At 44.8% G+C, this 27,703-nt stretch overlaps 1 protein-coding gene across 4 annotated transcripts in view; it reads right to left on the bottom strand.

The window, feature by feature from the left end:
• Positions 1–27,703, bottom strand: part of RALGAPA2 (Ral GTPase activating protein catalytic subunit alpha 2) — a 412,397-nt gene that overhangs the window by 81,380 nt on the left and 303,314 nt on the right. For all 4 annotated transcript variants that reach the window (XM_073557418.1, XM_073557416.1, XM_073557417.1 and 1 more), the window contains one exon: positions 25,257–25,384. In XM_073557418.1, coding sequence (XP_073413519.1) covers positions 25,257–25,384 — 128 coding nt within the window. The remainder of the gene's footprint in view (positions 1–25,256; positions 25,385–27,703) is intronic.

The following is a 27,703-nucleotide window of genomic DNA, read 5'->3' as shown; positions in this document are numbered from 1 at the left end:
AGAAGAGCATCTCTGAACGCACAGTGCGTCGAACTTTGAGGCAGATGGGCTACAGCAGCAGAAGACCACACTGGGTACCACTCCTCTCAGCTAAGAACAGGAAACTGAGGCTACAATTTGCACAAGCTCATCGAAATTGGACAGTAGAAGATTGGAAAAACGTTGCCTGGTCTGATGAGTCTCGATTTCTGCTGCGACATTCGGATGGTAGGGTCAGAATTTGGCGTAAACAACATGAAAGCATGGATCCATCCAGCCTTGTATCAACGGTTCAGGCTGGTGGTGGTGGTGTCATGGTGTGGGGAATTTTTTCTTGGCACTCTTTGGGCCCCTTGGTACCAATTGAGCATCGTTGCAACGCCACAGCCTACCTGAGTATTGTTGCTGACCATGTCCATCCCTTTATGACCACAATGTACCCAACATCTGATGGCTACTTTCAGCAGGATAATGCGCCATGTCATAAAGCTCGAATCATCTCAGATTGGTTTCTTGAACATGACAATGAGTTCACTGTACTCAAATGGCCTCCTCAGTCACCAGATCTCAATCCAATAGAGCATCTTTGGGATGTGGTGGAACGGGAGATTCGCATCAGGGATGTGCAGCCGACAAATCTGCGCCAACTGTGCGATGCCATCATGTCAATATGGTCCAAAATCTCTGAGGAATGCTTCCAGCACCTTGCTGAATCTCTGCCACGAAGAATTGAGGCAGTTCTGAAGGCAAAAGGGGGTCCAACCCGTTACTAGCATGGTGTACCTAATAAAGTGGCCAGTGAGTGTATATATATCTTTTGCTTTATACATTTCACATATTTATATACAGCCTCTAATCCTTCACCCACCAGAGTGAACCACGTGTACATATATTAAGGGAGGGAATTGAGGGGGTGCTGTTGTGGCTCTACAAAAGAGTATTACCGGTAAGTAATCCTGATTTTTCTCTTTGCCACGACAGCACCCACTGAGAGATTTTCAGAGATAATCACCTGGGAGGGCCCACTGTTGTGAGCTCATCTGTACATTCACCTTTTGTGTCCGAGGATCTCCCTCTTCTGGTGAAGGTAGCAAGGCTGATTTGGATGAAAGAAATCAAACACCTGATCAGGTGGATTGTGACTGGGTAACAGGAACTTCAGACTGGATATAAGGCAGCCGACGCCCTTCTGAGTGGCTGGTGATTTCTCTGCTGGATTCTTGGAGACCAGTCTGATTCCTGCTTCCCAAAGATAAGTTTTTGCTCTGCTATTGAACTTATTAGTCTTGGTTTTGTTTACCTTGTTTTTTGAGTTCAGCCATCCCCGGCCGGGGATGTGCTGGATTCTTATTCCTTGATCAGTGTTCTCTTTTGCTCTGCTTTCAGAATATTCTGAGTGCTGATATAGGGTTTGAAGTCTAGTGACTTCAGGGTCCTTTTTGCTTATCAGTTGTGTTGGTAATATTTTTAGCAGGGTTTTCTCGGATTGCAGACAGCAGCTTTTCTGTCCTGTCCTTTTTAGTTAGCTTGGGCCCCATCGTTGCTCAACCTATCTTTCTATCTGTGTTAGTGTTTTCATCTCGTTTCACCGTCATTATATGTTGGGGGCTGCCTATTGCTTTGGGGTCTGCTCTGGGGCAGTCAGTTTTTCCCTTTTCTCTCTTTAGGCTTATTTAGATCTCCGGCTGTGACGAGGTGTCTAGGATCACCGTAGGAACACTCCACGGCTACTGCTAGTTGTGTGATAGGATTAGGGGTCTGCAATCCGCTAGTTTCCAACCTCTCTGATTTTCTGGGCTGAGCTTGTGTTTTGTTTTTTCCTCCTCGGTGACTCAATCATAACAGCCCACCTTGTCAAGGACAGATCTACCAAAGTTATTGGAAGATGATAAATCTAGCCTGTAGTGACTATAAAAGGCAGAAGGAGAAGACCAGGTTGCGGCCTTACATGTTAGCTCAATTGGGACATCTGTCCTTTCGGCCCAGGAAGAAGATATGGCTCGTACAGAATGTGCCCTCACGCACTGTGGAGGGCCTTCTCCTTTTTGCCAAATATGCCAATGCAATTGCGTTTCTGATCCACACTTCTTGTTACCCTGGAAAGAGACAAAAAGAGCCCTGCTCTGCCTCCAGGGCTTAGAGTTATCTATATAGACTAAGATGGCCCCCCTTTACATCTAGGCAATACTATCTTTCCTTCTCTGGTATTGCTGGGCTATCATAAAAAAGAGGGAAGGTAGATTTCTTGGATCTATGAAATTTAGCAGCCCCTCTAGGGAGGAAGGACGGGTCCATCTGACACTATTCTGTCCTGAAATATTGTCAGGCAGGAGGATCTAATGACAGGGCCTGGAGATCATGCATTCTCCTTGCTATTACTAAAGCTACCAATAAGGCGGCCTTCAATGAAACGCACTTTATTGAGGCCACGTGTATGGGCTTGAATGGGCCCTGTGTGAAAGCATTTAGGACTAAGCTAAGGTCCCAAGGCGGTTTTTGAAGAATGTGAACCGGGTTTGCTTGCTGGCAAGCAGAGATAGATCGAGCCACCCCTTCTTTGCCCACACGTCATAATTATACGAGGCCTCCAGAGCCGAAACTTGGACTTTTAGGGTGTTAACCGCAAGTCCGAACTTGCGCCCTTTCTGCAGGAGCTCTACTATGGCAGGGATAAGACCCTCCCCGGAAAGGTCTGCTGAATGGAAATTTAAAGCTTTTCCTGCAAGAGGGTGCCAATTAAGTCATCTGAGAAACCCCTTAGCTTCAGTAACTGCCTCTCAAATTCCGTGCCGTGAGGCGTAGACCTTTGACCTGAGGGTGGTAACAGGGTCTTTGCGAGCGTAGGTCCCGATCCAGAGGGAGAACCCATGACATGGCTCTCAGCCATGAAACCCATGGCTTTTTGGCTCAAACGGGCTATTAAGATGACTCTCGCTCCTTATCACCTTATCCTCCTGTAACAGTTGGTGACAGTAACATCGGAGGGTCTGGTGAACCGTCCAAGGGGTTTGAAGGGCATCGAGTACATCCGAACTGTCTGTTCAGTACAGTGGAGCGAACCTTTCGACCCGCCTATTGGCCCTTGTAGCAAACAGGTCTATCTCCGGCATGCCCCATATAGCCGCTATCATCCTGAAGATGCGCCGGTTGAGCACCCATTCCCCTTGATGCAGGGTAGGGTGGCTGAGGTGGTGTGATCCGGAGTTGTCCACTCCTCTGACATTGAGAGCAAACAGGGACAGGCTCTGAAATTGTTTATTACCCTGACCAGGAGGGTCAATAGAGACAACAGGTGTGTTTTGGCTCTCTGCAGGATTCCTGCGGTAGATATCAGAGTTCTTGACCGTATTCCTCCTCATACTATGAAGGTACCATACCATGAAGCATCATGAAGTAATATGAGGCCATATGAAGTACCATGAAGCACTAAGCACCATGAAGCACCATGAAGTACCATGAAGTACTCTGAAGCACCCTGAAGTACTATGAAGTACCATGATGCAATATGAAGCACTATGAAGTACTGTGAAGGTACTATAAAGTACCATGAAGTAATATGAAGCACTATGAAGTACTATGAAGTAATCTGAAGTACTATGATGCAATATGAAGTACTATGATGCAATACTAAGTATGACGTAGTACTATGAAGTACCATGAAGTAATATGAAGTATTATGAAGCAAAATGATGCACTATGAAGCACTATGATGAAATATGAAGTACTATGAAGCATTATTAAATATGATGTAGTACTATGAAGTACCCTGAAGCAATATGAAATATTATGAAGCAAAATGATGCACTATGAAGCACTATGAAGTACTATGATGCAATACTAAGTATGACGTAGTACTATGAAGTACCATGCACTATGCAGTACTATTATGCCATCTGAAGTACTATGATGCAATACTAAACATGATGAAGTACTAATGAAGTACCCTGAAGCAATATGAAGTACTATGACTTACTATGATGCAAACAAGAAGCACAAAGAAGTCCTATGACATACGATGGCGTACTAAGACATATCATGAAGTACCATGGAGTACAATGAAGTATCATGAAGCAATATGATGCGCTATGGCATACTATGATGCACTACGATGCAACAAGTACTACGAAGTACTATGACATACAATGACGTACTATGACATATCATGAAGTACCATGAAGCAATATGATGTGCTATGGCACACTATGATGCCACCAGAAGTACTAAGAAGTAGTATGAGATATAATGACGTACTATGACGTATCATGAAGTACCATGGAGTACCCTGAAGTACCATGAAGCATCATGAAGCAGTATGATGCGCTAAGGCATACTATGATGCAACCAGAAGTACTATGACGTAATATGACATATCATGAAGTACCATAACGTACCATGAAGTACCATGAAGCAATATGATGTACAATGAATTATATCATTGGCTGTGTGCGCTTCACTATTTGCGCCTTTTTCCTTTTGATTCATTTTTGGCGCATGTTTGCACCGGGCCGTAGTATTTCGCAATTTATACAGTGGCGTCCACCTTTCACTGCATATCTTTCGTACTATGAAGCACTATGAAGTATTCTATGATGCAGTATGATTCATAGAGGCGCTATGATGTAATACGATGTATCCAGACTCTATTATACCATATGATATACATAGGCCCCATGAGGTACAGATAGACTTACGGCCCCGCTTGAAGGTGCCAAACAAGAGACCAGGCCAACAGTTACATTCAAGGGGGCACCCTCTCAGAGTTCCAGATAACCTCCACTCTGAATGGTACATCTCAGAGTGACCTCACCCGAAGGAGCCAATTAACGAGCCGCAGCTGGCAATCTTCACGGAGATAAGGTGCTGGATCACGCCCTTTATGGGTGGAGTAGTTAAGTTGCAAGAAAAGGTCTAAACTGTAAAATCGAACCATACACTTCACAGAGTCATCCTGAAGTCCCCCATAAGGCTCTGTGCAGACAAACATGCAATTAATTGGTCAGATCAAAAGATGTAGCCTTACCAAGGCGTAGAAGCCCATCTCTGTAAGCATACCTCAGCACATGAACTTGTGTGTGTGTGCCCCTGGGACTGCTACCAGTATGCTGTTGTTTACCAGGATCTATGACTGGTATTCCATTCTGGTACTTGCCTGGCTTCCAGCTACTTAGCTGCTGCCATCTAACGAGAGCAGTCACATTCGGACTGGAATGGCTGCAGACCCTCGGAGAGCAGGAGGAAGAGTGAGTGAACTCCTGCAGACTGCTTCACTGACCCCTCCCCTTCAGGGAGGTTAGACCTTCGGCCTGTGCACTATTTTTTTTTCCACACATCAACCAGATCAGGGATCTTCAGCTGGTCTCCCAGTCTGGTAATTGCTCAGCCTTCATCTGCTCAACAGCCGCCTAAAGAGAGCAGCCCCGCGTCTCCTTGATGATTAACACATGGTACCGGCTGTGGAAACTCAGCCCAAGACGTGGTCTGTTTCACCGTCTACCACCTCTTTCCGTGGAACCACTGTCTAGAGCGTGCACTCTTTCTGCTGCTCTACGGTAGCACCTCCACCACTTCATGTGGGTGTACCTTGCACCGCCATACGAGGCGTTCTGAGACGTGGTTCGCTTTCCCGTCTACCACTTTTATCCGTGGGTATACGAGGCCTTCAACTGCAGACCATCTGTGCAAATGCACACCAGTTCCACTCCAGCCATATCGTGCTGTATCCGTGAGCGAGGACGGCCACACCCCGACACTTGTCTCATGCAGTCATTATCAGCCGAGGGGGGAGTTAATCTGCCGCGGCTCTCACTGTCCCTCTGGGACTCAGGCCCACCATGCCAAGCCCCCGGCTGCTGGCCTTCTGCGCCTCTCATACGCGCCAGGACGGCCTCTCCCAGTCTATGCTGTCGGACCGGAGCCAGTTCCACTCCAGCCATACTGTGCTGCATCACCATGCCAAACCCCCGGCTGCTGGCCTTCTCCACGCTGCGCCTCTCATACGCGCCAGGACGGCCTCTCCCGGTCTACGCTGTCGGACCGGAGCCAGTGCCACTCTAGCCATATCGTGCTGCATCACCATGCCAAGCCCCCGGCTGCTTGCCTTCTCCGTGCTGCGCCACTCATACGCGCCAGGACGGCCTCTCCCGGGCTACGCTGTCAGACTTGACCATACCACTGACCATCCGCAAGGAGTCAGGTATGGATTCAGTGTTCAGCATCTTACCGCGTCCTTTGCGAGCTCGGTGCTCCATTCCTGGTCTCGCATCATACCTGGGGGTGCCGGTAGCCTTGACGCCGAGTCGCACTTTGAACCTGAGCCAGGACGCTCTGGTCCGTAATGCGTTCTCCAAAGGGAGTCTCCATAGGTGCCGGCTCCTGCCGCTCTATGCACCGTACGTGAGCCAGGCACACCGTTACCAGGCCTCACGCTTAATTACCAGCTGAGGGGGGAATTGAATATCAGATTTCCCCCGACGCTGTTTCCAGCTCCGGGGCCCCTGCAGCTCATATGGATGCTGTAAACGCGGCAACAAGGCCAGGTATCCTCTTCTCTCTATGGGTTCCTTCCAGGAACAGGAAACCAACTGAGGGAGCGAGGGGGACCGCCCCTTTTATCTCTCTGTAGGTTTCCTGTTCCCAGGGGCGGATCCCCTCTCTCAGTGTGTGCTGTCGTGGCAAAGAGAAAAATCATGTTTCCTTGCACTGGGTAATAATTCATCCAATCTTTATAAATATTTGTTTCTGAGCACCAGTTTATACATAAATGACAGTATTAGAGCTGTGTCCCACAAGGTTATCCCCTACCTCTATACCCAAATAGTCCGTTGCAAGGAAAGTGTCCAGTGAACTATGACTTCCCCATGCAAAACCAGTCACACGCCCCCTGATGAAGCTTGGGTGAAACGCGCGTTGGGGCTGGGTAGGGAACACTAGACTGTCATTTGACTTCCCAAACATCATCTGATGTAAGTACTTTGCCTACTTCTTGGCTATTTTGCACAATTTATCTTACACAGAGCTACAGCTGTGAGTTGTAGGCTGACATACCACAGTCTAGGTACATTTTGCACATTTTTTTTTGCCATGCATATTTACTTTGTGGTCTAGTGTTATCCCCTATTTTTGATACTCTGTCTTACTTTATATGTTAAACTTTTATGTATGGTTTTAATAGTTTCAATTATCAGTACATTTTATGAGACCTATGTAGCGCCTTATTTTTGTTTGCATTTGTGTAGAGCCAGTCTGGGACCTCTCATATTAAAGGGGTTGTCTCTGGTAAAATGATTGGGAGTAACAAGGAAGGCAGTGATTGATTGAAAGATTGATTTTAAAATGAAAATAAGACCAGGTAGATACACACACACACACACAATCTCATTTATTTTCAGTGCTTGTTATATGCTGGAAAATAAATGGACAAATCGTAGTAAGAATATGGAATATCTGAAATTTTTGTCCAAGTTTCTGAAGGGTGCTACAAGTAAGAGCACTTTTTCCACAATCTCATGTAATGCTACCAAAAAGCTTTGCCTTGCATGAGCTGTAACAGGCTAGGGCAGATTAGAGCCATCGATTGATGCCTGGAGAAGGTTCTCACTGTGAGAACGGAAGGTAAGCAGTGGAGACAGACAGCTAAAATATCGATCTCCAGCAGCAGGGAAACTGCACTTCAAAATGAAGGTCAGGGCTTTTTTATCCCACCTATTATAGCTACCGCAGTGTTCATCAGGGCACAGCCAAGATTGGTGTTGCTTGGGCAAGTGCTTATGCCTCAAAACTCCAGTCTGTCTTTAGATAACTGGTTACAATAACTGACAGGAACAGCTCAAGATGGCAGGTTAAATCTTGTGCTTCCGTCTGAGCAAGGTAACAAAGACCGACCACAGACAAACCTGTCAGTCAGCGATGATCAGCTCACAGAAGAGAGCTGTCAGGTGCCACAGTGAATAAATTGCTGCAGCAATGTCAGGCTTTCCTCAAGACTTCCATAATCGTTTCCAAATGAACCCACATACAGGTGTTAGATAGACACAGTCATGAAGAAAGAAAATGAATGAAGATGAAGAATGGACTTCAGAGAAATAAGCTTTACGTATTACTTAAGACGACTAATCCTTTTAGGACAAAAATCTCTCACAAGGTTCAAACAAATCTCAAAATAGTTCAATAGATAATATAACATATGATTAAAACATACAAGTATTAAAAAAAAGATAAAATCAAGGAAAAGATCTTGAAAAACTTAAATAAAAAAAGGAAACATTGAAAATCTAGACATAGGATAATTATTTCGGATTCACAGACATGACCCACAACATAACCAGACCTTTTTCTTGTTATGAAGTTAAAATGTGACATTTTTGAAGTTCTAAAGTTCCAAGATAAATGTATTTATTATTTATTTCTTTTTTTCTATATTTAAATGAAACCGGTCACCACTGCAGGCGAAATAGCTGCACTTTGTAAAGTCTTTGTACAAGGCAATGATTTAAACTCTGTGCATGACCCTTACGGCCATTTGCCTATTCTTTGAAACCCAGAAGACTCCTTCATGGTAGACAGTATATGAGTTATTCTATTCCATCAACCGTGTTCTGTCTGCTGACGGGAATGTGACAATGGCTCTGCACAATGGCCAATATTTCATGTTGAACTTTAAAGGAACTTTATAAAGAGGTATGACCTCTTCTAGTGATTTAACCAAGTTAAGGTTCAGGGCTTGGCATGCCGTAGTGGGGAAATAACAAGAAAGTGTAGGAAAAGCAAAAGGTCACCTGAGCAATTATCACTATCCAGGAGGAAAAAAAACAACACAATGATGATGTTTATACTGCGGAAAAAAAACCACAAAGTGAATACAAGTTTTGAAACGGTCTTGTTGGCATATTGCATTCTCCGTGTACTATTTAGCGTTCTCATTTAAAGCTCCATGTTAAAGCAGTTATCTAGAAGAAAATGAATAATACTATATACTAAAATACTTTCATTTTGATTGCTTCTCTAAAATGACAACTCTAAACCAAACCCCATCATTTCGGGCTTAGTTTCAACACAAAACAGAGCAGACTCATCCCCTGCTTCCCCCATCTGACCTGTAAGAAGGGGGTGACTGACTCATCGTTATTATTATCATTGACTATCTTTATTAGTTAGCCTCCTATTCTGGCTTGAGCGGGAGGTAGGGGGCTAGTGAAATGTGACATACTCCCAGCTCCCTCAAGAACGTCACCCACTGACCGAGAAAGGGTGAAAGAAGAGCTCTGCTATGTTAATGCTGGAACGAGCTATGAAATTAGGACTCTGGCAGTTTTAGTAGCTTTCATTTGAGCAAAAACCAGAGTAATTTTGCTCCCTGGGAAACCAGTTTAAGTAGTATTTGTTTTGTAAGTGGCTCAAGTCTGATTTTGAGCTTGTATTGGTGCTCAAATGAATTACTTTGGCTAAACAAGGTTTTTGAATCCGTTTCCTTATACAATTGTTCGGCTAGAGATGCCTGTGATATGGCAAGAAAAGTTGTATAAAATCTTCACGCTATAGAACAAAAAACAATATAACCAAACAATAAGTTGAAGGTATTACTGCCACAAAGTAAAAAAACAAAACAAAACAAAAATAAAACTAGGACCAACCTTCCCGAGACGGACATATAATACTGTACATTTACAATACATTACGGTGTAAACGTTTAAACCTAATTGTAAGATATACTTAACATATTATTGGCATTTTAGAATTGCACAGATATATTTCATTCAATACTACACTGTGTTCCAAATTATTATGCAAATTGGATTTAAGTGTCATAAAGATGTTATTTTTTGTTTTTCAAATAAACTCATAAATGGTATTGTGTATCAGGACTCTTTGGATCACCGAAATCAATCTCAAATGCCTGTGATAATTAGTTTACCAGGTGAGCTCAATTAAAGGAAAACTACTTAAGAATGATGTTCCACATTATTAAGCAGGGCACAGGTTTCAAGGAATTTAGGAAATAAAAAGGATCTCTCTGCTGCTGAAAAGCATCAGATGACCAAGGCATTGCACTAAGAGATGAAAACATTAGAAATGTCCCAAAAATTTAAACGTGATCATTGTACTGTTAAGAGATTTGTGGTTGATTCTGAGCACAGACATGTTTGTGCTGATAAAGGCAGAATGAGGAAGGTTTCTGCCAGGCAAGTTCATTGGATTAAGAGAGTGGCAGCTAAAAAGCCATTACAAACCAGCAAACAGATATTTAAAGCTGCTGGTGCCTCTGGAGTCCCTCGAACCTCAAGGTGTAGGATCCTTCAAAGGCTTGCTGTGGTGCATAAATCTACTATTTGGCACCCCTAAACAGTGTTCACATGCAGAAATGGTTGCAGTGGGCCCAGACATACATGAAGACTAATTTTCAAACAGTCTTGTTTACTGATGAGTGTCGAGCAACCCTGGATGGTCCAGATGGATGGAGTAGTGAATGGTAGGTGGATGGCCACTATGTCCCAACAAGGCTGCGATGTCAGCAAGGAGGTGGAGTCATGTTTTGGGCCGGAATCATGGGGAAACAGCTGGTAGGGCTCTTTAAGGTTCCTGAAGGTGTGAAAATGACCTCTGCAAAGTATATAGAGTTTCTGACTGACAGCTGTCTTCCATGGTATAAAAAGCAGAAACGTGCCTTCAGGAGCAAAATCATCTTCATGCATGACAATGCACCATCTCATGCTGCAAAGAATACCTCTGAGTCATTGACTGCTATGGGCATAAAAGGAGATAAACTCATGGTGTGGCCACCATCTTCCCCTGACCTCAACCCTATAGAGAACCTTTGGAGTATCATCAAGCAAAAGATCTATGAGGGTGGGAGGCAGTTCACATCAAAACAGCAGCTCTGGGAGGCTATTCTGACTTCATGCAAAGAAATACAAGCAGAAACTCTCCAAAAACTCACAATTTCAATGGCTGCAAGAATTGTGAAGGTGATATCAAAGAAGGGTTCCTATGTTAACATGTAACTTGGCCTGTTAAGCTATTTAAATCCAAAATATCCTTTTTGTTTAGTGAATGTGACCTCCTAATGCTGCAAATTCCACAAATGAGCATTTTCAGTTCTTTAAAACATATCAAATGTTTAGAAATTCTACTGTGCCTAATAATTTGGAAAAGTGCAATTTGAGTTTTTATTCATTTTGGAGATTATACTGTTATCATTGGGAGGTTTCTTCAATAAAATTTGATGTATACTCTAACCGGTGATGACTTTTATTAGACTGACTGTCATTTGTACCGACTATTTAGGAAAATCAGAGAAAAATATCATTTGCATAATAATTTGGAACCATGATATAAAAATACAAGACGACTATGACATCCGCTGGGAAGAAAAATTAATGATTGGCATCACCCAATCCCATCAAGGACAACAGCCAAAGTCAGGCAGGGGGACGACGTTGGGCAATACAACGCAGCCTAAGGCGAGGTTCAGACAGCGGGATTTCACAGTCCCAATACTGACCACAACGCACGGACAAACCTTGGGTCTCTCAACCCAAACTTACAGCCTCAAAGGAATATGTGAGGCTGTAGTTTAAGATCAGAAGGCCTGCGGTCAGTTCATGCACTGCGGTCAGGAAAGACCCCGTGAAATCCAGATGTAGGTACCCTGCCTTAAACACATTAAGATCCTTCAATGTGTCTCAGACATTTCAGATGCTTTTTTTGTGACCAAGGAATAGGATTTCCATTAGCAAAATATTAAATGGGGTATTTCATGTCAGTAATATTCATCACCTATCCACAGGTGAGACATGCCAGATTGGTGGGAGATTGTCTGCTGGGATACCCATCGGGCTCCAGAGTTGGTATAGATATCAAAATCTATAAATTCTGAAAAAAAAAGGTGGCAGCTAAGAAAATAACCTAAAAACTTCACTGGCATTTACTTAGAAAAAAACCTTTCTAGCACTAAAAAATTTATTTGGTGGAATTTGCCATCGTGATCAAATGATTACAGCGCAAACCCCTGAGATTTTTCAATGGCTCAGCAGGTTTCTGGTCCCCATGGAAACCAAATCTGGTACATTGTCCTCCACTCAGCTGGAGCATTGAATGTTGGGGCCTTTTGTGCATGATGAGATTTCTTCTGCAGCCTTCCTTCCAGCAGCAGACTTCAGTGCTTCCTCCTGACTCGCTTCTAATTGAGATGCAAATTAATCTCTGTGGCTGATTACACTTCCCTCAAAGCTTGTGACAAGTGCAGCTGTATCCAGAGTCTGCAGACGTTCCAACAAGTGACTTCAGCTGTCTTTACTTGAAACCGGCTGCCAGGCCTCGACTGTCCTTGTGGAGATAGATTTGTTTCAGAAACACCCATTCCCCAAACTCTAGTAGACACAATTAGCCATCACTCCATTGTCGTCTTTGTAGTTTCTGCAGAGGAAGCTCCGCACAACTTTCACGAGGTAGAATCAGACTGAGGGCAGGTCAGGACCCTGCTCTTCTGATACTCATCCCAATTGTAACCTGCCTGAATCGTTTTATTAACCAAAATCATCCAACCAATGTACTTTATGGTTTGGTCTTTATTGTACCAAGACGTAAATTCAGAGGTGACTTTAGGAGCGCATGGGGCACAATAATTACCCCTGTTGAAGGGAGTCCCACAGACGTTGACACCTGAGGCTTGTGACTACCATAAACCTTAAAATTAGGCGAATACACTTTTAAATAAAAAAGTGATAGGGGCCGATATGCAAATCATTGGGTGGCCAAGTCTAGAGTCACCCACCAACTGCTCAAAAGACTCATCAGATGTAAAGAGGTCAGGAGGGGAAAGCACTCAGCTCTTGTATGAGAGTGCACAAAGACTGATGTTTGGGCTCAGAGATTTTGTCAGTGACCGAATGGTTAAGATTCCAGAATCCAGTCCTCACCACCGAGGAGCAGAGCGCCAGTTACCTGCAGCCGTTGAAAACCCACGGTGTGGATGAGTGAAGAAATATCGTGTGGATGGCAGACAAAATGTCAGATTAAGTTCAGCTTAATTAATCAAGTGTTTTAGGCTCAACTCAAGCATGCATCGAAAAACAAACATTACCATACTTTTTACTACAAATACAATCAAACACCACGCCAGAGTTTTCCAAAGTGTATGTAGTATTAAGATTTACTTACCAATATCTGAAAGCAACTGACATCGAAATTGCAACATAAAGAGGAGACATTGTAAGGTTATGCAATTCGAGGAATTGACTGGTGTCGCCAAGACCTGCAAAAGGTCAAATTTTCAAGCACCCTTGCTCCAATCTGTAGCATGTGGTAGGGACATAAAAAAAAAATGTTTAAATCTGGCTTTTAAGTAAAAAAACAGAACAAGTCTCCTGGGATAACTGGGCGATGCCTCCTGTTCTTTGATGTGCCAGGTATTACAACTTGTTGCATAATGAAGGGGAATTTACACTGCAATATTATCGTGCAGTAAAGTTTTCAAAAACACTTATTTACCGATTATCTTACCGTGTAAACAAGATGCCGATCACCCGACGAAGCAGCAAAATGCTTGTTTATGGGGCGAAATGATCTTTTGTGCTGCTTAAAAGATCATTGTTCTTGGCGGTGCTTCGTCCTGTGTACATGAGACTGGCACTACTGAGAACCATGCATCCTATGTGCACTGAGCCATCCAGTATTAGTTGCTTAGTGGGCTCGTTTACTATCGTCACACAGTGTAAATGATCGCTAATCGGAAAAAATTTACAAATTGTTCGGTCCGTGTAAACTATGGAAGATTGCAATGTCATTGATGTCATCACGGCTCAATGTTGCATGTCCCAGTGGTTGAACTATATTCAAATAAACTTTTGGCACTCAACTAAAGAAAATGATGAATTTTATTAGCAGACACAGGTAGACGTTTCGGTCAGCACATTTGACCGTCCTCATTACACCAACTGCTCCTGAGGTGTCTGTGTGAATAACACATGGAAGATACTTTAAGAATCCCAAAAGATTAATTTTGTAAGGTCCTGGATGGGTCCTCTGGTTAAATATGAATCAAAAAGGCTCAAGATGCGAGTACTGTATAATGTTCAGTACAGGTGTCTTTAACCCCATTAACATGGGATTTCAAATATGAATTACATCCGTGAACGACTGGGTCTGCGTATCTCTTTATTGATGAGACCATATAAAATTGTCTGCGATGAGGACCTAGATAATGGACCCAGGTGCAGCGACTATCGGTGGTGGATAGTGGTATCTCCTGCCCAGGAAGAACACTGTGTCCACCGCTTATTTCCAGGGCCGTCATCGCGCCCTCTGCTATCTGAACGTCACTGACAGAGGGACCCGGCGGGCAGACAGTGGCGAGCAGCGTTGGAACCGAGACAGGTGAATATCGCTATACTTACCTTCTCCTGGCGCGACTCTGCAGCCCCGTTCTCCCACGGTCTCCTTTCCTTCTTACAGCGGTCATAGTCATGACTTTAATGAGCGGTACCATGTGACCGCTGTAGGAAGGAAGGGAGACTGTGGGACAAGCAGGGGGCTGCAGAGACCACGCCGGGGGGGTCAGTATGATGTGACACCCCCGCTCCCCCACCCCCACCTACCCCCTGGCTATATGAGTCGCGTATAAGCCGAGAGGGGGACTTTCAGCCCAAAAAAATGGGCTGAAAAACTCGGCTTATACGTTAGTAAATACGGTAATTATTAAAAATACAAATGCAGTCCTATATTAATGTATTTCAATCTCTGATCATGCCCTATTTAGGGAAACCTATCCTACTAGCCATTGATGCTAAATAGTAAGATTAAATTATCCAATTGATGGCTGCAGTCCATGAGTAGGCAGTGATGGATACAGGGCTACACAAGCCGTTGAAATAGTTCAATAGCTCATAGGCTCAACACGTTTCACCTAGATAGGTGTCATCAGGGGACTGAGGCTATAATAATAATTTATGTTAGTGGCAAGTAGGATAGGTGTCCCTAAATAGGGTACTATCAGAGACTGAAACACATTAATATAGGACCACATTTTTATCATTTAGACTTATTAAATATTAACTAAAATAAGCAAGAGTCATGTTTTAATTCACAATCCCTTAATCAAGGTTATTTACACGAGAGGCGGACATCTGCACAGACAGATCATATTAGAAGAATGGTGCATAGTGATCCATTCAGTATTGCAAGTGAAACTGGAATTCACCAACAGAGTCTACGCAAAACATCATAAAGCGTTTGCAGGATATTGACCTACAAGCCAGACATCCACGTACTCACCATGTCACCGCTCTCAAAGACTAACCTGGTTCAGGGCAAAACAGCAATGGAGACTGTAATGAAGGGCTACCATCTTAAGCGATGAGTCCAATTTTTGTCTTGAGTACAATTGTAGAAAGAGAAGGGTCTGGAGACCACATGGGCAATGTATGAGGGAACATCACGCTGGTTCTATTCCAGGATTATGGTTTGAGGTGGCATAATATACTGTAACTAGACTCTTCTACTTTTCATTCTTGGCACACTAACAGCTTGGCTGCAGTCATGGAACTACAGGTGCGATCGGTTCTCCAAAGTATGCCAGGAGCTGTTTTTCAACATGACACCACCAGACCACATATTGCATCCTACTGTTACACCCAGTCCCTGTCCTGGCGCAGCGCCCAGGTCTGCCACTGTTACACCTGGTCCCCGTCCTGGAGCTGCGTCCAGGCCTGCCGCTGATCTCCATTCTGGGCACTCACCTCGAGCCTCACATGCTGTCCTTAGGCAGCAGCCGGCCTCCTCTGGATCTCATGCTGTTGCTCAGCATTCTGGCCTCCCTCCTGCCTCCACCTCCTGGCGTCCTGTGAGGAGATCTGTAGCTAAGGCTATTAGGGCACGCCCGCCCGCTCTCTTGCCTTCTTAAAGGGGCGGCGTGCATTATTCAAAAAGTGCAATTAACCAATGGCAGCGCACTGGCTGCTATTTCTGGCCTCTCCTCTATAGGGAGAGCGCCGGAGCAATGAATATCTATCATTGCTACATCCGGTTCTCATGCTAACCTGTCTGCGCTGCGTCTGCAGTCTCTGTGCATTGTCTAATGCTCTCTGTCTCCACAGCATATCAGTATCCTGTGCATCCTGGTTATATCTGCAACCATCTGGGCCTAAGCCATCCCGTTCTGCTAACAGCTATCCGTATCTGAGGACTGTGTGAAGGTCACTGAAACCGACTCCTTACCATCTACCCGGATCCAGGACCCAGCTCATTACGGACTCTGCTGTAACTACTGTTATCCCTTTTGCTCCTGCTGGGACAGCTGCCACGTGTTCGGGGTCTAACTGGAGGTAGCACCTGTGTCCTCCGGGTATTCCATTCTGGCCCTGTCTGAGGGGCTTTACTACGGGTACCCGGGGCTCACTAGTCACGCCCCCTTCGGAGCCCCCCGGACTGTGGTCCCGAGGTTCCACTTAAAAAATAAAAACGAATGTGAGCTTCACCATCTCTGCCTCCGCTTCCATTCGTTACACCTGCATTGCCTAAACATGCTGCCATGGCCTACAGGGTCTCCAGACTTGTCTACCATCATGAACATTTGGGACGTCATTGGTTGCCAATTGAAAATGGAGCTTTCACCAGTGGATTTTGATGACTTGACTGCCTAAGCGCATCCAGTGTGGCTGAACATTTCTCAGAGAACAATTATGAACCTCACTGATTTAATTTTCTATCATTTCCATAACACTAACATTTATTTCGATTTACAGAATTCTAGGACTTTTCCTTCTTGGCGTTGCAAATTCAATGTTGAGAAATGTATTTCCTGTTATGGAAACCATAAGGAGAAAATCTATTTTAGATTATATATATGTGTGTGTGTGTGTGTGTGTGTGTGTGTGTGTGTGTGTGTGTGTGTGTGTGTATCACCAACCAATCACGAAGCCTCTGTCATTTCACCAGAGCTGTTTAAAAGAAGCTGAGCTGTGATTGGTTGCTATGAGCAACAGTTTTCCTTGCAACTAATCATTAAGCATCTTTCATTTCACCAGAGCTGTTTAAAAGAAGCTGAGCTGTGATTGGTTGATATGAGCAACAGTTTTTTCACTTCACAATACCTCAACAGACACTGAGAGGGTTGGAGAAATCTAGCATCACCAGGAAAATAAGCTCCCAGCCATCGTCTGCCTTCCAGAAAGAAGCACAGCGCACATGACAGAAATGAATCCCCCCCATCATCCCATAGGCACATCTTCCCTCTTAAAGGGACCTCCGTTATGGAAGTTACAGCAAATCCTTCAGTGCTCTGATATTGACCCCAGGCGGCTCTTAAAGGGATCATTGGTATAGAAGTCAGGGCAAATCCATCCAGGGCTTTGGTTTGACCCCAGGCCTCTCTTAAAGGGATCCCCGGTATGGAAGTTAGGACCGTTCCACTCGGCGCTGTGGATCTGATCCCAGGGTCTCATAACCCCTTCATGACCCAGCCTATTTTGACCTGAATGACATGGCCATTTTTTGCAATTCTGACCAGTGTCCCTTTATGAGGTAATAACTTAGGAACGCTTCAACGCATCCTAGTGATTCTGATATTGTTTTTTCATGACATATTGGGCTTCATGTTAGTGGTAAATTTAATTTTTGCATTTGTGAAAAAAACGGAAATTTGGTGAAAATTTTGCAATTTTCAAATTTTACATTTTTATTCTGTTAAACCAGAGAGTTATGTGACACAAAATAGTTACCGTAATAAATAAAATTTCCCACATGTCTAATTTACATCAACACAATTTTGGAAACAATTTTTTTTTTTTGTTAGGAAGTTATAAGGGTTAAAAGTTGACCAGCAATTTCTCATTTTTACAACAAAATTTACAAAACCATTTTTTTTAGGGACCACCTCACATTTGAAGTCACTTTGAGGTGTCTATATGGCAGAAAATAACCAAATGTGACACCATTCTAAAAACTGCACCCCTCAAGCTACTCAAAACTACATTCAAGAAGATTATTAACCCTTCAGGTGCTTCACAGGAACTAAAGCAACGTGGAAGGAAAATAGCTTAGTTACTCACCGATAACGGTGTTTCTCGGAACCCATGACAGCACCACGAAGAGAGGGGGTCCGCCCATCAAGGACAAGAACCTACAGACAAAAGAGCGGCACCTCTCCTCCGCCCCCAGTTGGTTACAGAGCATCAGAGGGTCTCCCGGTTAGTTAACAACAAAAGTATATACATAACATTACAATTTGTATACTTATAGAGAAGTCTCGTGTCTAAGAACACACTCTACACACATTAAATCGTGCTCACCGCACACGTGAAAAAGGGGGGGAATTAAGAGGGTGCTGTCATGGGTTCCGAGAAACACCGTTATCGGTGAGTAACTAAGCTATTCTCCCTCACCCATGACAGCACCACGGAGAGAATTTCAGAGATTGGTAGCTTAGGGAGGGGACCACCGCCTGAAGGACCCTTCTCCCGAAGGTCAGGTCAGACGCAGAGGCTAGATCTAGGCGATAGTGTTTGAAAAAGGTAGAAGGTGTTGACCAGGTGGCCGCCTTACAGATCTGTTCTATTGATACCTCTGATCTTTCTGCCCATGAGGTCGCCATTGCTCTCGTAGAGTGGGCTTTTAGACCCTCCGGGATGGTATTCCCGCTGCATGAGTATGCCAGGGCAATCGCATCCCTTATCCATCTTGCCAGGGTACTTTTGGACGCCCCGAGCCCCTTACGAGGTCCCTGGAAACACACAAAGAGAGATCCTTCCTTCCTACATCCCTTGGTGGCCTCTAGGTAGTGCACTAAGCACCTCTTCACATCTAATGTGTGAAATTTCTCCTCTCCTCTATTCGTAGGGTTTGGGCAGAAGGAAGGAAGGACTACCTCCTGTGATCTATGGAAGTGTGTTGCTACCTTGGGCAAATATGCAGGGTCAGGTTTCAATATAATTCTATCCTCCATAATTTTAATGAATGGGGGTAATGCCGATAAGGCTTGTATGTCACTCACTCTGCGAGCCGATGTTAGGGCCACTAGCAGTATCGTTTTTAATGATAGGGTCTTTAGTGGAGCTGACTGAATAGGCTCGAATGGGGGTCCTGTTAGGGCTGACAACACTAAGTTAAGATCCCATGATGGTACTTTCTGGGTAGCTATTGGTCTAGACCTGGCTGCGGCCCTCATAAACCGTGATACCCAAGGGTCGCTCGCCACCTCCTGATTATAGAGGGCGCCTAGGGCCGCTACCTGTACCCTCAGTGTGTTAGTCGCTAGTCCCTGTTCTAACCCCCTTTGGAGGAATTCCAGGATTTTATCCATTTGTATTCCATCCTGAACCTTTGCCCCCGAACTGGATAGGAATTTCCTCCAGGTTCTACCATAGGCTTTGATTGTAATTGGTTTTCTACTTTTTTGTAACGTGGAAATTAGATTTTCTGAAAATCCTTTCCCCCTCAGCAGTGACCTTTCAAATTCCATGCTGTTAAATGGAGGTTCACTGCTTGGGGGTGTAGCACAGGACCCTGCGATAGAAGGTCAGGGAGATCTGGTAGAACCCAGGGGTCGGTTACTGACATTATTCTGAGCTATGAAAACCATGTTCTTTTTGGCCAGAAAGGGGCTATAAGTATTACCCGAGCCCCCTCTTCCCTGACTTTCCTTATCACCGCCGGGAGGAGAATGGTCGGTGGGAAGGCATACAGTAGTCCCCGTGTCCATGGGAGCATAAATGCGTCCAGGGTCTGAGGATTCCCCTTGGGATTTAGAGAACAGAATGCTTCCACTTTTTTGTTTTTGTGGTCTGCAAATAAGTCTATGTCTGGGGTTCCCCACATTTCCACAATCTTCTGAAAAACGGACTGATTTAGAGCCCACTCCCCTTGATGTAGTTGGGTACGGCTCAGAAAGTCTGCTGTCTGGTTCTCTACTCCCCGTATGTGTAGCGCCGATAGGGACAGTAAGTTTTCCTCGGCTAACCTGAATATCTCGGAGGATGCCTCCATTAGCGTTCTGGACCTGGTTCCCCCCTGGTGGTTTATATAGGCCACTGTTACTCGGTTGTCCGAGAATATCCGGACATGATGGCCCTTTAATGCTGGCAAAAAGTGACTCAAGGCATAATTTACTGCTAGCAGTTCTTTTTGATTCGAGGAGGCTTTTAGTTCTTGACTTCCCCATCCCCCTTGAGCCACACTGATGCCCATGTGTGCTCCCCATCCCACAGGACTAGCGTCGGTGGTAATTACATGTGTGATCTTGGCCTCCCAGGGGATCCCTTTGGACAAGTTGTTTTTGTCCTCCCACCAGGCTAGGGAATGAATAGTTTTTGAAACTAGCGTAATATGATGTTCCAAGTGGTCTCCTAAGGCCCGCTGGTTGGTCAGGATATCCCACTGCAGATCCCTCATGTGTATTTGTGCCCACTGGACCGCCGGTAAGCATGCAGAGAGGGACCCTAACAGGGACATTGCTCGTCTTAGTGCCATAGAAGGGTTTTGCCTCGCTTTTTGTACCATATGAATAATTCTGTCCTTTTTGTGATCTGGCAAGTAACACACTTGGATGTTTGAATCCAGTGTCAGGCCTAGGAACTCCTGGACTCTCCTTGGTTCCAGCCTTGACTTTTTCAGGTTCAGAAGCCACCCGAGGTTTTTTAGAGTGCTCATCACTCTGTCCCTCTGTTCTGTGCATTTCTGGCCTGAGTTGCTCGCTATTAAAAAGTCGTCCAAATAAGGCACTATCAGAACATCCTGTTCTCTTATGTGAGCCATCATCTCTGCCACCAATTTCGTAAAGACCCGTGGAGCCACTGAGATCCCAAATGGCAGGGCCTTGTATTGGAATTCTCTTATTTCTCCTGCTATCGAGACTGCTAGCCTGAGGTATTGCCTGGATTCTTTGTGAATTGGGGACATGGTAGTAGGCATCGCTGAGGTCTAAGACCACCATAAAGCATTGCGGAAAGAGAATTTTGATGGTCGATTTGATCGATTCCATCTTGAATTTTTCGTTCTTGATATAGCAATTCAGTCTTTTTAAATTTATGATGGTGCGGAAGGTGCCGTCTGGTTTGGTTACCAGGAAGAGAGGCGAGTAGAACCCCCTGCCTCTCTCCTGTGGGGGAACCTCCTGTAATACTTTTTTGTCCAACATACTCAGGACCTCCTTTTCGAGGGCGTCCTGTTCGTTTTTTGACGACCTTATCGGGGTAATTATATATTTTTGCGGCGGGAGAGAATAAAAGTTTATCCTTAATCCTGATCTTACAAGATTTATCAGCCAGGGATTGTTGGATATTTTCTCCCAGGCTGGGAGGAAAAAACTTAGTCTCCCTCCCACCCTGGGCCCACAGTCACTTGGAGGGTTTTTTATCCCGGGACGAGTTACCGAAGATGAACCCCCTGTCCCTTCTTCTGTCTTCCCATTTTTGGTCTCTCGGGGGTCTCCTCTGAAAGAACTTTTTGTTCCGAAAGGACCGTTTAAAGCCTGTGGCGCTCACTGGTCCTAGGTTTGGGAAGCCTTTCTTTTTGTCGCCTGCCTTTTTGAGGATGTCATCCAAGGTTTCCCCGAAGAGGAATTTTCCTTCACAGGGAATGGCGCATAACTTCATTTTTGTCTGGAGATCCCCAGGCCAACATTTTAACCATAAAGCTCTTCTAGCTGCATTCGACAAGGCTGCCGTTTTAGATGACAATCTTATCGAATCAGCCGAAGAGTCGGCCAGGAAGGCTGCCGCCCCTCTTATCATTGGCATGGATTCCAGGATTTTATCTCTGGGAACCCCTTCCCTTATCTGTCTCTCCAATTGGTCTATCCATACCATAAGAGCTCTGGAGGTACAGGTTGCCGCTACCGCCGGCCTGATGTTTCCCCCTGCTGATTCCCAGGTGCCCTTAAGTAGGGTATCCGCTTTTTTTATCTAACGGGTCTTTCAGGGTACCCATATCTTCAAAGGGGAGAGCAAACCTTCTCGAAGCTTTGGCTACCGCCACGTCTAGTTTGGGGGCCTTATCCCACGATGTGGATGCCTCCTCATCAAATGGGTAATTTCTTTTGATGGAAGGAACCGTAGAGCTTTTCCTATCCGGTTTTTCCCATTCTTTATCTATGAGGCCTTGGACGTTCTTATTTAACGGAAATACCCTCCGTTTCTTTTGACCCAGTCCCCCGAACATAATGTCCTGGACTGATCTATCAGTCCGGGGGTCTTCCATCCCCATAGTGGATCTTACCGCCTTTACTAAGGCATCCACTTCGTCCAGGGGGAAACAATGACGACCTTCCGTCTCCTCTTCGGAGGATGACGAGTCGGTATTTACAGTATGGGAGGTGACTTCCCCTGACAATAAGCTCTCTGATTGGGACTCTATTACCACGTCCCCCTTCCTTCCTTTCCTTTCCCGTTTTTTGGATGAAAGGGAACTCTGAATTTCTGTGCGGATTACCGCCCTTAGGTCTGCGGCATGATCCGGGGTTTCACCGCCGAGGACCTCCTGTATACAGGAGTCACACAATTTTTTCTCCCAGGGCGTTGGTAATGGTTTCCTACAGGTGGGGCATTCCCTGTTCTTGGTTTTTTCTTTCTTCTTTCCCTGATAAGGGAAAGAAGTCTATTACAATGGGGAACATTCACGAAGATCCACTTACCCCTCATGCGCGGTTGCAGGTACCGGTTCTGGAAGTGGATCCAAATCCCTCACTGGGCGATCCACGGCAGGTGACTTGCTCCTTGCAGTTGAATGTTGCGTGGAGTGGCTACTGGACCGGCTCCCCCGTCCGTCTTTATCCTTTTGGCGGTGCTGGTGATGCTGCCTATGTTGCTGCTGCTGCTTAGGCTGCTGTAGCTCCTCATGCTGGTCACTATCCATCGCGCCTGAACGCTTCCAGCCCTGAGGCTGCTTCAGCGTTCCAAATTTGAATAAGCCGCCCTGGCGTCACCTGTCTTCCCGGCCTGCACCGCTGCTTCCCCCGGGGAGTGCGCACTGCGCATGTGCCGACCGCGGGGACCCGGAAGTTCCTCCTTCTACTTCCGGGGCAGCGCCATCTTGGTACACCTCTGTACCCGGCGCTGCCCCTATACCGGCGTCCCCCGGCCCCTACTCCTCCCGGAGCGGCGGCCCGGTCCTCCCCGCCCGCTCACCCTGGACAGCCCCTCAGCTGCAGCGGTGGCGGCTTCAGCAACCGACCCCGCCGCGACAGGGGCCTCCCCGCTGTCTGACCGCGGACGGGACGGTCCCGGATCTTCACCTTCCGGTAAGCGCTGAGCTCCTGCTGCCGTGGTTCACCCGTCAAGGACAGGAACCCAACTGGGGGGCGGAGGAGAGGTGCCGCTCTTTTGTCTGTAGGTTCCTGTCCTTGATGGGCGGACCCCCTCTCTCCGTGGTGCTGTCATGGGTGAGGGAGAAAATGGACATTTTAATTTTTCCAACAAAAATTTTCTTTTAGCATCAGTTTTTTCATTTTCACATGGGTAACAGGATACAATGGATCCTAAACTTTGTTGGGCAATTTCTCCTGAGTACAACGATACCTCATATGTGGTTATAAACCACTGTTTGGGCGCACGGCAGGGCTCAGAAGGGAATGAGCGCCATTTGACTTTTTGAATGGAAAATATACTGAAATATTTAGCGGTTGCCATGTCGCGTTTGGTGAGTCCCTGTGTGCCCAAGCATTGGAGCTTCCCCACAAGTGACCCCATTTTGGAAACTAGACCCTCCAAGGAACTTATCTAGATGCATAGTGAGCAATTTGAACCCCCAGGTGCTTCACAAATTGATCCGGAAAAAAAAAAAAGTTTTTTTTTTAAAATAAAAAATTTCTTTTAGCCTCAGTTTTTTCATTTTCACAAGGGCAACAGGATAAAATGGATCGTAAACTTTGTTGGGCAATTTCTCCTGAGTACACGGATACCTCATATGTGGTCATAAACCACTGTTTGGGTGCAAGGCAGGGCCCGGAAGGGAAGGAGCGCCATTTGACTTTTTTGAATGGAAAATTAGCTCCAATCGTTAGCGGACACCATGTCACGTTTGGAGAGCCCCTGTGTGCCTAAACATTGGAGCTCCCCCACAAATGACCCCATTTTGGAAACTAGACCCCCGAAGGAACTTAGTTAGATGTGTGGTGAACACTTCGAACCCCCAAGTGCTTCACAGAAGTTTATAACGCAGAGCAGTGAAAATAAAAAATCATTTTCTTTCCTCAAAAATCATTTTTTAGCCAGCTATTTTTTTATTTTCACAAGGCTAACAGGAGAAATTGGACCACAAAAGTTGTTGTGCAATTTGTCCTGAGTACGCCGATACCCAATATGTGGGGGGGGGGGTCACTGTTTGGGCGCATGGGAAAGCTCAGAAGGGATGGAGCGCCATTTTGGAATGCAGACTTTGATGGAATGTTCTGCGGGCGTCATGTTGCGTTTGCAGAGCCCCTGATGTGCCTAAACAGTAGAAACCCCCCACAAGTGACCCCATTTTGGAAACTAGAACTGCAAATCCATTCTGCGCTTTGGTACTGACCCCAGGCCTCTCTTAAAGGGATTTCCAGTATGGAAGTTAGGGTAAATCCCTCATCGCTCTGATTCTCACCCCAGGCTTCTATTAAAGGGATCATTGGTATTGAAGTCAGGGCCATTTCACTCAGCGCTCTGGTCCTGACCCCAGGCTGACAGGATGATGTGGGATATTAGGGGTAGCAGTCCGGTGGCTCTGGCTGACGGGATGATGTGGGATATTATAGTGAAAGTGGCTATGCGGAGTGGGCGGGCCTCTACACTCATATTATATATATATATATATATATATATATATATATATATATATATATATATATATATATATACACACACACATATACACACACATTCATTATAATTTGTTATAACTAATCGTAGTTAGTTACTAATAAATAAAGTATATATTTTCTCTTAAATGTTTTCCAGAATCAAGAACGTCACTGTAGCTTAATAATGACATGTCCTTCTGTCTTCATTAAAGAAATCCCTCAATGGTAAGGCCACACAACCACGTCACCATCCATTCATATTCTCTGAATGCCACTAGTAAGACTCAATATGGATCATGTCAACTGGTGGGCGTACTGTTGACATTGAAACCTCAGTAAGTATGATGGTTGTGCTTTGATTTTTTTTCTTCAAAAGGTGACGCAATTGTTCTTTCAATTTATGTAAAATGTCAATCTCCATGTGGCAGCTACCCGTGTGCTGTCAAAATATGAAATTAAAGCACTTACTGAGTCCAAAGGAGGCCTTCTGTGTGACACATGCCCAACATAAAAAGGATACAAGCTCTGGTAGAGAGGGATAAGAGACTTGACAGCTCGGCTGGCATTGATACAGGTTGCACACACTAGAGTTGGCAAGAGCTTCTCTGTCACAATTGCGCCATCAAAAAGGGGACCGAAAAATGGCACCTATAAAATAAAACACAGGATTTTGAGACAAAAACATTTTTAATTGTCTACAAAAGAAAGCTGTCATAATACCAATGTGTGCATTCCTGCAGCATCACACATAGTATTTGCCATGTATAGTTACACACACACACAAAGGTGCTCTACCAGTAATACACAACATCACACATCTACAAGGCATCTTTATATGGGGAGAAAGAAAGTTATTAGAATGGAGTGAATTTTTCAAAATTCGGTTTTGATTGCGATCATCGGCAAATATTGTTTTTGCAATATTAGCCGAACACATCCGAATGTCATTGGAGTCAATGGGAGTAGAAATGAATGAATATGTTCGGAACAGATCATCAAACATAAATTCGGCACAAATAGAGTACCAATATAGCACGAATATGGCAGATTCAGTGACTGATTCTGAACATATTCACTCAACTCTAAAAGTTGTATCATAAGTGTCAAATCATTAGTGTAGGTCTCTATCAAACAGATTACTTGTCATTGGACACCAAAAGGCCACAGATACTCTGCACTGTGTGGGCTATGGTCTACATATAAAATGGACTTGTGCATTTCCTAATGAATATTCATGAGCACCGAGAGCTGCACCTGCCAAGGCACCTAAGAATGTGTCACTTAGGTGGTTTTCTACTCTTTCTCTCTAAAGATACGTGACTCTGATTTGTAATTGGGCAAAACCATCAGTGACCAAGTCTATAAGTTCCATCCATGACAAAGCTTAAAATGCTACTCTATGGCAGCCATCTAACATCCATGTTATGGCAACAAGACCTCTGGAGGTTCCTGAAAAACAGCACTAAGAATGCCAAAATACAGCCATCTTGTTGGAACTTACACATCTATCAGACTCCTTACAAATTGGGTGTCAGAACATCAGAGGAGGACACATGGTTTAACTGAATCCTCTCAAGAGTATACATTGTACTATAGGATTAATTATAACAGAAAAGAACACAGACAAATAATATCCAAATACCATTAAAGGGTAGGTCAGTTCTTCAAAATTGATGGTCCATCATCAGGATCGGCATCCAGCATCACATTGGTGTGGAGTCGACTCTTGGCACCCCCACAGATTAGCAGTTTATTAAAAGGGACCCTTTACAGTTTACCAGGCACAGCTTAGTACTTTCAGTAGCAGCTGTGATTGGTGTTATAGCTTCATCCTCTCCAAGTGACTAAGACTGGAGCTGCAGTAACAAGAGCACTCCACTTCTAAAAGAGCAGCGCTGTGCTGTACGGAGCAGTGTGGAGCGGATGCAGTGCTACAACAGCTGAGTGGTGGACGTGCCATAAGTTGGACCCCATCCACAACCTAATATTGATTGACTAGCCTAAGGTGGTTAATTGTGTATTATATAAATGACTGAAGTAATAGAGGAGCTTCATATTTTTTTAATAACTGAAACCCATGTTTAATTATTCTTGTAATCCGATTTGTGGGCGATGTATCAGCACTAAATAGTCTAAGTTGGTGAAGTGAGAAAAATTAGTTGTTGGTATTTCTCTGAAATGATTGTCGTGGAAGGTCACTGGAGAAAATAGAATTAGTCTTACCGGTAATTCGGTTTCTAGGAACCTTCCACGACAGCCATATCTGAGGATGTCTCCCCGCCCTAATGGGGGACAGGAAATGCACAAGAGGTTAAATAACCCTCCCCTTTCTGCTATATTCAGTGTTTTTTCTTCTGGACATACTAGCATGTATAGTTACCACCAAGGTGTAGGAATCATCCAATAAGAGTATCAGATAGGGAGGGAAATTAGTGCTGTCGTGGAAGGTTCCTAGAAACCGAATTACCGGTAAGACTAATTCTATTTTCTCCAGTCACCTTCCATGACAACCATTTCGGAGAAATACCAACAACTAATTTCTTAGGGAGGGACAACAGCCTGCAGAACATATCTGCCAAACGTTTAATCCCTGTTGAAATTTAGTGTATAGTGTCTGGTGAATGTATGTACAGACGACCAGATGGCAGCTCTGCATATCTGCTCAGAAGATGCGTTCCCTCTTCCTGCCCATGATGTTGATACTGAACGAGTAGTGTGGGCTTTCAGAGATGTAGGAGGAACGTTCTGTGACGAATAGGTAAGGCTGATAGGTTGCCTGATCCAATTCGTGATTGTAATTTTTGCCGCCTTTTGCCTTTATCCAGACCGGAAATTTGAATAAATATAATCTGGTCAATCCTCCAACTCTGTCTGCTGGAGGTAGAAGAGAACTACTCTACAGACATCGAGGGTGTGAAAGGCTTCTTTCGTGTTGGAGGGGTTTGTACACAAGGAAGGTAATACAAT

The sequence above is a fragment of the Dendrobates tinctorius genome, unplaced genomic scaffold, assembly GCF_039654945.1.
Source record: "Dendrobates tinctorius isolate UK_male_01 unplaced genomic scaffold, ASM3965494v1 ptg000250l, whole genome shotgun sequence".
Classification (NCBI taxonomy): domain Eukaryota; kingdom Metazoa; phylum Chordata; class Amphibia; order Anura; family Dendrobatidae; genus Dendrobates; species Dendrobates tinctorius.
Note: the sequence above shows the minus strand (reverse complement) of the source record. Positions and strands in the feature narration are given on the sequence as shown.